Raw genomic sequence first — 12,628 nt, 5'->3', positions numbered from 1 at the left:
ATAAAGCTTCTGAGGGAAACTAAAACACATAACAAGAGGATGAATAGTTTTAAATGTGAGGTTTAAAGCCTAAATCTGACACCATACTGGCCTTTATTACATAAATCTTTTTGAGGAAGAACCTCTTTGAAATCGCTGCTTTTCTTCAATAATGAAGGCTGTTTTTGTTGAATGGTCAACCTAATTTTTCCTTGATATATTGTTTATGTCTTATCGAGCAGGACTCAAGAGGATGGCATCAATTTGAAGCCTACCACAAGCATTTTGACCGTATGGATGGACCAGAATAAGAAGTGAATTATTACTAATATTATTGTTATTATCATCATCATGGCATTTTTTAACAACACTCCCAACCCTAACGTCAATCCTTCACCTCTTGACCCAGCTGGGAAGAGATTCTCCACAACCAACTTCAGTGAACAGCAACACAGAGTAGATAGAGGCTTTGAGAACTACACACCCCTAGAAAAACACTCTTCACCTGCCAGAGTCAGACAGTGATGCCCCCTTCATGGACGACAAACCAATGTGTGATCCAGGTGGTGCATCACAGGTTCACCTGAAAAATCAGGTTAGTGGATCACAAATGCAGAACAGTTACATGATAACAAAGAGAGACAAACTTGATTTAATACATTACAGTGACAAAAAGTTAACTTAATTGGGGTTGGGATCAAGTGATTCTGCTAAAGTGGAATTGAATAAAAAAATAAATCTTTGGGATGGCCTAATACTCAGCTGTACAAGGCTGATACACACAGTGCCTGAGCACACAATCACAACATCCATAAAGGTTTTGTGTGTGTAGACGCAGACAGGATGTGAAACCTGAATATCAGTGTGTTAATTACTGCTGTCTAGCATGGTGTTCAAATTCACACAGATTCACTCTAGCTGGTGAAAGAAACTGTTATCAGCTGATATCAGTTTAATGTGTTTGTTTTTGAGAAGTGTGAAAGATTAAATGTCAAGTCCAAGCGATCGCTGTCTCAGGACACTAACCAGCAACCTGCTGGACAGCTGTAAGTAACACACACTGATATTCACATGTATGCATCCTTTATGCAACTCGTCCTTGTAGCTAACGAGGGTTTCTGTCTCTGTGTAGGAATACACAGGGGGAGCTGGAAGCTGCAGCCACCACTGCTGCTGTCACTCCAAATCTCCACACATCAACGTAAGATTTCTCAAATTTAGAAAAATAAATTCCCTTGTGATTGGTTCATAATCTGTGTTGGTTGTCACCAACTAATGAAATACATTGATAAGTAAAATATAATCACATTATCGCCACTATCAAGTCACAGCTTAAACTTCAAGGTTTATTTGTCTACTTAAGATGCAAATTATTAGAATCTGTCTCTGCCGAAAAAGGATTATTTACCTCACGTCATATTGCTGTTTTTTTTTTTTTTTTTAAAGAAACACATTCTTTCCTCACAGTTTCATGGTAGTAGCATGGGCACTTACGGTTTCCATTGAAAGAAGACAAATGAGGGCCAGCAGGACCAACATAGACCTTATATCCAAAAACCACCCAATGCCTTCAGCTCTTTGCGAGGGAGCAGAGGGCAAACATAGTGGCTGAGCTTCAGATCACCAACAATGCTGAGGTCAATTCAGTTCTCAACAAGAGGGTAAGTGTGTTTACTTCAGTGTTACACAAACTTTTTCACAGTTTGGTTAAACCTCATACCCGCACATGTGGAAGTCTATGCCGAAGGCCATGCAGGTTACTACTGGGCAGGCCAAAGCAGAACATCAGCACCATGCACAGATGTGCCCTGAGTGGTCATCCATCACACCGGTACAACTTCCTCTTCAACCTTCAGAGAGCACATTATCGGCAAATTAACCAGGTGTTTGGAATCATCCAGCCAAATACAACTAAATACTTGTGTTCATACCCAGTCATACTACCGTGAATTGAAACTCGTGCCCCAGAGATTCCTGGTGAGCCTTGTCAATGCTGAGCCTTAGAGGAAGTTTAAGGTCGAAAACCTTAAAAAATTAGAAATTAAAAAAATTAAATCAAATTGTCTAAAATACCCATAATAATATTGTTTATCGAGCTCTAAAAAATATTCCGTTCAATTACATTAACCCTAAAAAAATTACTACGAAAATACAGACATAAGAAAAATACACATAGACAGCAAACGAAGTCTGCTCCCGCTAATCTGATGGTCCTGCTTCACCAGGTTGTTGCTCGGAGCCAAGAGACGGACCCCCTCAGCTGAAGGAGGCGCAACAGCATTGAGGACCTCAGTCACTCTCAAACAGTAAATGAAATCGCAAATCTTTATGGACACACTAGCACACTAAATATTAAAATACTACTTAAGACAGAAAGGAACTTGCAGTATACAACATTGTCTCTGTTTCACCTCAGAATGGATGTGTTTATTGACACCAAGTTAAACCAATGATGACCTGTTACACAGTTCACTTGCTGCTTTTCAATAACTGCAAACACACACACAAACACACACGAGTGCGCACAAATAACCAACTTTAGCATTATGGACACATTATTTTCTGTTATCTGATCCAGAACAGATCAGACAAAGTCAAGCAGTGTTTCCCTTCCTTTAACTCTAAAGAGAGTTAATGACTGTCCTCTCCAAGCCAGACAATAATATAGATAACCTTGTTTCCTCTGTGTGTGCATCCGGGACCCACAGACTAACTAGTTCACTCAGCACATTTTAGCATTGTGCTGAAGTTAGCATCAAGGTTAAGTTTACCTCAGTACTGCTCACTTTTCAAAACTTGAATCGTTCATGATCAGTGTTTGTCTACAAGTATTCATTCTCTTATAAAATCAGAAATAATGACTATTAATGGTTGTTCTTCTTAGCATTTTAATTTTAACTTCACCTGGTTTTGTTTAATTTGAAGGCGCTAGGTCAAGTAGCTCCCACTGTGTCCGATTCTACAATTGCATGGAAGCTTAATGTTTTCTTAATGAATAGGCCATGTTAAATCCGAATGAATGCTGGTTAAAAAAAAAAAATTTAAAGGAATTTTTTTGACTCTTCATGCTAACATTCATTTACTACATTCTATTCCATTCATACCAAGTATTCATTAAAATACTTGGCTTTATTACACTCAGAACTCCTAAGTTATGACACGTGCGCACATACACACACACATATATATATATACATATATACACACACACATATATACATATATACACACACACACATATATATATATATATATATATATATATATATATATATATATATATATATATATATATATATATATACTAACATTGTCACATACTCAGTGTCATATACTGGAGGCAGTGATTTAGACTACATTACATTGGCCCTGCCTAAATCAAGACCACAACCCTCTCCATGTGTTTCCTTGTGTCTGTGCGTCACACATTGATCACCATCTCTAATGTTTTGATATACAGTTGAAGTTGCTTGTTAACTTGCCAATATTTGAGAGACAAAGCAATACTAATGTGAATTATATGCATTCCACATCAAGCATTTCAGGTGCATTTCCGCCACCTTCTGGACCAGCAAGTGTATGAGACGTAGTACTGGTTGTGTTTGACAGTTGATGTTGCCAATTTGGTGCAGCTGCAACCGACACGTCCCCTGCGTCTCCATCCATCCATCCTTTTTTCTATCCCACTTACCCATTGACACTGGGGGAGACAGCAGGGTACATCCTGGATGGGTCGCCAGTTGCAGGGCCATCAGGTGCAATTTGGGGTTCAGTTTCTTGCTCAAGGGTACTTTGATATGGTCCTGGGGGAAGTGTGGATCAAACCAGTGACCCTTGGGTTGCAAGACGGTCACTCTACCTCTGAGCCACGCTGCTTCTTATGATTATGAGAGCTAATTCTACTAACTCTGTTTAATTTTTTATTATTAAAATCAACTGAGAGGCAAATAACGCACATTTCCCTGCCATATTCATGATTATGATCACTTCACCAGGTCTTTCAGTGCCACAGCCAATCCTCTGTATCTGGGTATCTACAAACAGCTGCCTCCAGCAGGATAACACAGCATCACTAATGTCCCATCCATCACCTGTGCCTGGTTTCATGAGCATGACAACAAATCTGCGGCAGCTGTGTGATCACATCACGTCAATGTGGATCAAAATTTCAAACGAATGTCTCCATCACTATATTGGATTTACACCTCAAAGAATAAAGGTAGCTTAAAGGTTTCGGATGGTTCTGAGAACTAAATAAGTGTACTTAATTAAGCTGGTAAGTGTAAACAGTGTCTGTTGGAGACAAAAACGAGTCTTACAGACATCTTCGGAGAAGTAGCTCATCATTCAGATTTAATTGAACTCTTTCAGTACCACATACAAAGAAGTCTGGATTGAAGACCGTGTTGGTCTATGAAGCTTCACACATCTTTTCTCACGCATAATCCAGAGGCAGAAAGATATAACAATACATTTGCTTTGCTTAAATAACAGCCAGACATCAGTCACCCAGAATGCAACCTTGGTATGAAGTTAAAATGTAAGCAGCACAAATGATGAGTTTTACATAATACAATGTTCATTGGCTCCATATGTTAAGATGTAATGCACATTAAGACCAGGATATTGTGTTCAAATGCAGCTGCAGCAGTTACACACAAGTTCAAACACTTCTACAAAGTGTCTACTGTCATATTAGGTTGCAATAACAGCCCCCTTTACTGTTGGAGAAGAAATACACTTAAGTTTGAGCAAAAGTGGAAGATACACTTTAGTTATAAGATAAATTGGCATATTTTCTGACTGATGCACTCTGGGTTAGAACTATTTGATGGTTTATTGATTGACCCTGCTTTGACAAACCACATTAGGAATTATTGTCCGATTTCTTTTGAGAAATGCTGCTCATTGGAATTGAATGTGTATTGTGATCATTTCTGAAAGAATTTCGTGATTACATCACTTTCCCAAGAGGTGTTTAGATAATTGTAACCTAGTACACATGATCACCTTTCCATTTCTCTTCTTGAACACGACGAGCTGGGAAAATCGTTAAGATGGTTAGAGTTCAAAGCTATAATTGTATAATGCCACTATCACATATTTACCTAGAGGGCTCAGAACCTGAATGAGTCCAATCTTGAAGTTCAGTGTGAAATTATAAATATTAGCCATTATTAATTCAAGAGTACAATAAATGTGTTGAAAAACGCCCATTCCTTGGGTCATTTATCTCATTCTGCCAACTCAACATACATTTATTAAGGCTACAAATTGTTCCAGAGGGCAGTTCAGATGATGCAAGCTTATATACAATACTTGTATAAACTGTTATGTAACAATTAATAAAACTATTGAATGTAAAGTGCTAGGCAAAGGGACCATATTAGATTTTTAATTTGTGGATACAATATCAGTTAACCTTCATGTGAAATACTAGCAGGCTATGAGTGATTAGATAAATTTGACACCGGATATATGTAGAAAGTCCCCCGTCACCCTTTTTTTTTTTCATTTTGTTATACCTTTTCACCAATGGCAAAATGTCTTAGACCAAAGAGACAAAGTCTTCTTCACAACTTCTTTAATCCTCATTGCGTCATACAGCCAGACTGCCTCTGTGACTCCGTTTCAATCCATTTCTTCTCCACTTCCACCTAAAAAAGACACACTTCAGTTGTTATGATGTAAACGAAAACTTGGGGTGCATTCATATTTTGGTCTGGTTACTTTGCTAGAAGCAAGACTGCCCCTCCAACCCAAAACTGTAACTATGCAAAGTAGTTTCAGGCCGATTATTGTTTCCACAGCCTTGTGCGACTGGAATTGATCCTTTTTGTCCAATAAGCTGCCAGGTAATATCATGTCCACATTCTATGTTCATTCTATTGCGTCATGCAGAAGCCCACTTCCTCAAAGCCGGGGCCAAGTAAGGGTACTGTGTGGAGTAATTACACAATTCAAAAGGACCAGGATTTGTACTTGACCACAGAATGGATCACCTCATGTAAGTGTACTGTTACTCTTCTATATTTGATGCTGGTGAAAATGCAAATGCCACTCATACATCTTACCTGACAATGATAGCGGGTCCAACTGGTCACATGTTTCTGCGGCTGGATGTCATTGGTGGTACCCAGTGACTTGACTCTGGTCTGTGACACAACTGCGCCCATGATTTCATACTCCATGGTGACAAACGGGTACCAGTCTTTTGGGATTTCCTGATCTGATCCCAGCTCAAGCTTGCAGGAAAACGAGTGAGGATGATCCACTGCTGCAAAGGAGCAAACAAAGTGCACGTTACATCCCTGAGAGGCAAAACCACTGGACATATCCAAAAGAGGCTAAAGAGAAAATGTAATACAGCAACACCGAGGTCAGTTAGACCGTTTCAAAGATGTGTTACCTGTATTCTTTGCAGGTAGCCTGTCAATCCTCCAGACGACAGCTGAATAAACGTTCTCATACTTGACGGTACCAACTGACACCTGCATAACCGGCTGGGAGTCTGCAGTGGTGACAGAGCCCAAGCAGGTGTTTCTGTTCATACGTGCCTTCAGTGACCTCTGTCGTAGCAGGGCCACTGTTTGTGTAACTTTGATCCAGTTGCCTGGCACTGGCACACGCACCACCACATTCTCACACAGGGGGGACGTGTCAGACACCCCCGCGGAAGTCAGGAAAGTTCCTGACATGTTCAGAAAGGCCTGGAGCTCCACATAAGCACCTTGAACTGTGACCACAGCTTTAATAGATACAGGCATTTCTGTGCAACCCAAAAGCATGGTCTTGTACCGCATCAGCTCCACCCTGCACGCATCAGGAGGAAAGAACTTAATCAGTCGGGACCTTTGGAATTCCGACTCATTTACACATTTGTGAAAATGGTAGTCAGCGACCTCCATCCAAACTTCACCATCTTCCTCAGATCCATAAGTTGAGTTGATGCGCAGGAGCCCAAGGTCGTTCAGAGCAAGAAAGCAATCTCCCAGGCCATTAAGAAAAGCCAGACAGTGAATCTGTGTGAAGGCGGTCCGCTCCATGACTCCTCCAAACTTATCAAGTTGTACCCAAATATGATCAGTGATCTGCACCGACAGCTCCTGTTCCTCATGGTGCCGCTTTGGTTGGTGGGGCAGACGCAGTTTGAAGATTTCCTCTTCCATGGAGACCACCAGGTCCTCCATGTCATCGTGCACTGTCGAACCAAACTTAAGTAGCTGATCCACCTCTGCTTCGTGATTAACCTCCAGCTTTGGGTGGTAGCGTTTCTTTTCTGTGTATGACCAAAGCTCAACCTTGATTGTGAGCACTTTGCGGGGCTCACTGTAGCTTTCCAGCTTGAGGTCCGATAGCCTGCACTGAGGGAGAAGTTGGAACTCTTTGAATGGCTTCTCTAGACCTTTCTCATAATACATCTGCAGAACACCTCCTGGCAACAAGCGGAGGTAGATCGGGCCCCACTGTCGAGAGGACATGCGGTTCTTTTTTTCCGGAATCCTGAGCATCACGGACCAGCCGTCTCGTTTCTGGCTACGAAACAAACCCCGGGGGACAAACTGAGATGAACCCTCACCTAACACCTCACTTCTGCAACTTAGACGCCTCTCCCCATCCCTTTCGGTCTCTGCTTCATGGTCTGAATCTGCTCGAAGGCCTTCCAGTTGATTGCAAACATAAGAGAAGGTGCTCTGGAGGTGGTCACGTGGAGGCTCGCTGCCATCTTTGGTCCGAATAAAGAAGCGCGGTAGACTGTTGTCCGATTCTGAGTCTGAGGAGGAGCTGCCTACATCTGCGCTGTGTCTAGAGCCGTCCCAGAAGGGATTAAAGTGTCCTGAGTTCCCCTGGAAAGAAGGGAAGGGGCTTGGTCCATCTGAGGATTGATTCAAGGCTTCTGGTGCAGGAGAAGGAACGGAGGTGGGAGAGGAGCTGGAGAAGCTCTGGAAGAAGTCATTCTTGTCCCAGGTATTTGAGTGAAACGGAGATGCGCTGGTGGGAACCCCACTCACGGGAGTGCAAAAGGGTGTGTTACATGGTACACAGGAACTTCCACTAGGACTCGAGTGGCTTTGAGGGGATTCCAGGGAGCTGTTAAAACTCCAGGAAGTGTCTCTGATAGGAGGAAGCAGTAATTTCAGACCATTGGGACGTGGTACGGCTGCTTTGACACACCCTGGTGACTGCAGAGGCTTCTGAGGTGATGAGATTGGTGTGCTGTCATCTTCAAATGTGACCCAGTTGGAGTGATTGGTAGAACACATGGCTGAGGGTGGGGGGGCTGCAAGTAATCAAACACGTCTTCCTTTGTGTTAAATATCCCCACGTCTTCTCTTCTGTAAGAAAACAAATGGCGAGAGTTAAAAACCAATGAAAAGATCCTAGCCATTTATCAGGAGAAGCAAGAAGATCTTTTTTTTCCTGTTGGTAGGACATAAAGGCTCTTCAGGATACAAATGAAATATATTTGTTTAAGATACACCACTAAAGCTTAATGAGAGAGCGACCTTGACAAGTTAGAACAAATTTATGTCTTACAACTCTACAATTAACTGAGCCTTACATGATGTAAACCTTACTTGATGTTCAGTGTTACTTGAGCAGTTTTTCCTCAGTGACGTGCAGGTTTTTTTTTTTACCTGGCAAAAACAACAGATTGACCACTTGCCCATTGCAATCAGAAAAGCTGCCTTTTGTCTTTCTGGGTTTCACAATCGAAGGAATCCAAAAAAAGGGTAAAGTGTATGTAGCAGCACGGAGGGAATCAACAAAACTCAGAAACCCGACATGTCAGACGATGAACCATCTTCCTATCAGCATCTACCACGAGCAGCCAATCAGATCAATTAAATGACATGTAGTAGAAGAGTAAAAACGTAATTTTCAATGAGGAAAAAAAAAAACTTCAGTTCCATTCTTTACTCTCATTTTAAAGAAGAAACACTGTCCAGTTGGGAAGTAGCCGATGCTACAGATGGCTATGCTTACCTCTTCGTTCCTCACGACTTTGTGATCTTTCAATAATGATCTCAAAAACAATGCTGAAAGAACAACATGAGGTAGCATCACCCAGAAGGCGGGTCGCAAATGACCACATTCACACAGGTTTTGTGTTCCCATCAGTGCTAATCCAAGCTTGAGACAATAACATGCACTTGTTCAACACTGAGTAAAAGTTTTAACAGATAAATGGAGAATGAATTAAAAAAAAATTTAAAATCAGCATTGAGGTTTTGTGACAAATCACTCACTTAATCTACATTAAAGTTGAGGAATGTGAATCGATCTTGGTATTATAAAAAAAAAAGGCAGTGATTATTAAATGGCAAGGTTGACATGGACCAAGACAAATGAACAAGTCTTTAGAATTTGGTATTGACTGTTTAGAAATCCAACAAACAATGACAATACCATCACCCTCAGCACATGATCATTCTTAGCATGCTTAAAATTCAAGCTTCAAGTTAGCATTAAGTTTCCTGAGGCTGCAGTCTCTTCAGTTTGAGGCACCATACGAAAGAGGTTTATTTAAGAAGTTTCCAGAGGAAAAAAGCACGTTCTTTAAAAAAAAAAAAAAAAAAAAAAAAGGAGCTTGAGGAAGTTCAGTGGTTTTATAATACTGAGGAAAAATGCTGCATTTGAGACAAGGTACCCTTTGAAACTAAATCCATATTTCAACACAAGCTGAAATGCATACGAGAGGGTTTTCCATGGTAGCAGCAGCTCTGATCAAGTCAACTGTGAGAGACGGGTATAATGTGGAGCCGTGGCAGAGAGAAGAGGAGCTCCTTCCTGCCTCTCTAGTTGTGCTGATGTTTTTGGTGCAGATGCTTGGATGGAGACATAAAAATGTTATAAAGCGAGGGAATGCTGACGAAGATTTTTTTGGGGCTGATTAGCAATTGGTTGAACAGTTGCTATTGTTGTATATCTATACTCATTCAACTTCAGAGGCCGCAGAAGGAGACCCCTCGCTTCTTGCCATTAAAAACTTCCTATCATTATAGCCATGACCCGCAAGAAGAAGACATCCAGTGGCAACTTCCTTCCACTATAAATAAACAAGTAAGTAGGAGCTTGACTTGGGGTTAACTCATTGACATGTCTTCATTAAAAAAAACTGGACACTTTGCTTTAAAGAGAGGAGTTTCCCACGAGTTCTTCCTTCCTTCCTTCTCCATCTGAAAAAATCCTTCAGTTCATGCTAAAAAACAGGAACAGAGACGAGGAGGAGTGCTCGGGGGGGTGGGGGGTTAGCGACAGGCTTTCACAGTCATTTCTTGTCTGCGTTCTCTAGAAATTCATACAGAGACAAAACGCTGCTAAAGCTGAACAGGACAAAAGAATACATTCCACACATTCCTCTGGGACAAGCCGCTCTGTACACAGGAAATACCAGCATGTTTTATTTACATTCACTGACAACAAATATTATCTTAATATAGTTTTGATAAACTCTAATCCAGGTCATTTTCATTTTCAGATTTTGAAAAACCGGAAGAGAAGGGGCTGTGAAAGAGTCATTACTCTAATTAAAATAAACATCTGAATCTCTTCTGGGGCAAAAACATTTACAACTTACTAAACTAAACTAATTTCTCAAGCCTAGGGATGTAAGAAAATATGATGGAGGGAGAAAAAAAAGTTTGTTTCCAGATAGATTGCAGAACTGCAGCATAACAAATTTCTGCACGATACAGGTTTTGTACATAATATGTAGAGTTTCCCTTAAAGTCACTAAGTTGTTCAGACTGGGTCATTGGTCTGCTTTACAAGAGGTCAGTTTGCGTGTTTTCAAGTGTGGCGTCAAAGCTACATAGAGCGCCAAAGAGGCTGGATCATGTGTTCACATGTCAGCAGAATATCATGAGGGTATTAAAAACACAGACGGATTCCATCCACAAAGAGGAACAGTAATCATGGGCTGAAACTAACTAAGCCATATAAACACTCTGCATGACATCATAACCTCTGCCAAGGAGGTCAGGTTTTTGATGTTGTTTCTCTGTCAAAATTGAAATGTATATAATTACTCTCATCTGAAGCAGTCCAGGTATCCTTAACCCTCAACATGCTAAATCCCTCTGTATGGCGCATGCTTTTATCAAGTTATTTAAAAAAAACATCACTGGCGTTACGCTTGTAGTCTCACTGAAGTTAGAGTCATGGCTGGAAGCTACAGGCTGCTTTTCAAAACAACTCGGCAAGATGAAACACCAGAACAGCGGATTTATTATGTTTTTTTTGTCAATTTTTTGAAAGTTGGTTACTATTCACTTAAGTTGTTTGGGAAATTACTGCATCTCTGTTTTCCTGTAAAAATCCAGCATGGTTTTGTAGACTTAAAAAAAAAAAAAAAAGGAACTTTACCCAACCATCCAACAGCATGAAGTTGAGCTGATCACTTTCATTTGAATGAATTTTCTTTTTTTTGGGGGGGGGGGGGGGGGGGCGCTATCCCTTTGAGAGCAGTACTCTTTCCCTGCACGTGATGACAAAAAACTATTTTCAAACAATGGCCTGACAATTCATGACTGACAGGAAACTAAGAAAAGAAGGATCATGCTGATAAAAAAAGGAAAAATGTGATGCTTCCTGTTAAAAGGAGACAAGTTCCTGTTTGACTCCAGGGATATTTCCTGGACACTCTTCCCGCACAGTAGTTTGTTTTTCTGCAAAGACAGACTACAACATTACAGGTTACCGCTGAGTGATGCTGCTGTGACCACAATGACTAGATGTCAGCTGGAGCTGGAATCGAAATGACCCATTTCCAGTGTATTCCCATCAAAGCTGCTGCTTTCACGGCAAAACGGCGTAAATGAGCATCACTACTTAGTAGTAACTATAAAAGATGAGGAGTGTAGAAGGACGTTATAAGAAAACAAATTACAAGAATCAAAAGTCCTTTGAAGAATCTTTTAAACTTTCACAAAATTGCAGCTTTTTGAAGAAAAAAATAAAAGCATCCATGTTGGGCTGCTTTTACTTTGAAGGATTCTTGAAGCCCAGTTTCTCTGTTCGTGGATGGGTCAGTGAACACCAAAACAATGAAAGGAGTTAGCTAAGCGGTAAACAGCGTACTTTTCCACCCATACCAACAACAACAGCAGCAGCAGCAGCATGCTGTCATCCACAACCCGGTGGGTCGGGCCCTTATCCCGGACAGAGAGGCCCACCACTGGGTTCGCTTCTGCGCCATTGTTTTGATGCTGACTAAAACTTTCGGTCTGTGCTACTTTTCTACTCTGCTATCGACATGCGCCACTCACTCATAACGGCGCAAACGCAAGTCAAAATTTTGGAAGAGTGGTGCACAACAGTTTTTAGGTCGTCACATGAACTATCAAAGCTCCTCCAAAACTAAAAATAAAGCGACCAAATGGGATTCATACTCACAGTTTTACAAAAGCTGCGTTAGTTTCAGGTCATGACTTGTGTTTGATGGACGTTGATGTCGGCCGGTTCTCCTCAAAATGGCAGAGATTGAATCCCGAGAGTTTTAACAGCGCGGCGCTTCCCCACCACTGACTGACTGACTGTCCTCCAACGGGACACCGCAGGAATCAGCGCGGCCGTGTTGCCTTCATGACAGTAGGAAATATCAAAACCAAGTGGACGTTCTTAAACGTCTCACCAGTGAGGATTC

The 12,628-nt window shown here is 41.2% G+C and overlaps 1 protein-coding gene across 1 annotated transcript; it reads right to left on the bottom strand.

The window, feature by feature from the left end:
- Positions 1-4,314: 4,314 nt before the first annotated feature.
- Positions 4,315-12,541, bottom strand: ston1 (stonin 1). The gene is made up of 4 exons (XM_086181148.1): positions 12,379-12,541; positions 6,389-8,315; positions 6,054-6,256; positions 4,315-5,636 (listed from the first exon to the last, which is right to left on the bottom strand). Exons 2-4 carry the CDS (start codon positions 8,241-8,243, stop codon positions 5,571-5,573), a joined length of 2,124 nt encoding a protein of 707 aa, XP_086037274.1. The 5' UTR covers positions 8,244-8,315; positions 12,379-12,541; the 3' UTR covers positions 4,315-5,570.
- Positions 12,542-12,628: the final 87 nt, after the last annotated feature.

The sequence above is a fragment of the Aulostomus chinensis genome, chromosome 16 (genome assembly GCF_037954235.1).
Source record: "Aulostomus chinensis isolate RoL2024-O1b breed Wild chromosome 16, RoL_Achi_v1.0, whole genome shotgun sequence".
In the NCBI taxonomy this organism is placed as follows: Eukaryota; Metazoa; Chordata; class Actinopteri; order Syngnathiformes; family Aulostomidae; genus Aulostomus; species Aulostomus chinensis.
Note: the sequence above shows the minus strand (reverse complement) of the source record. Positions and strands in the feature narration are given on the sequence as shown.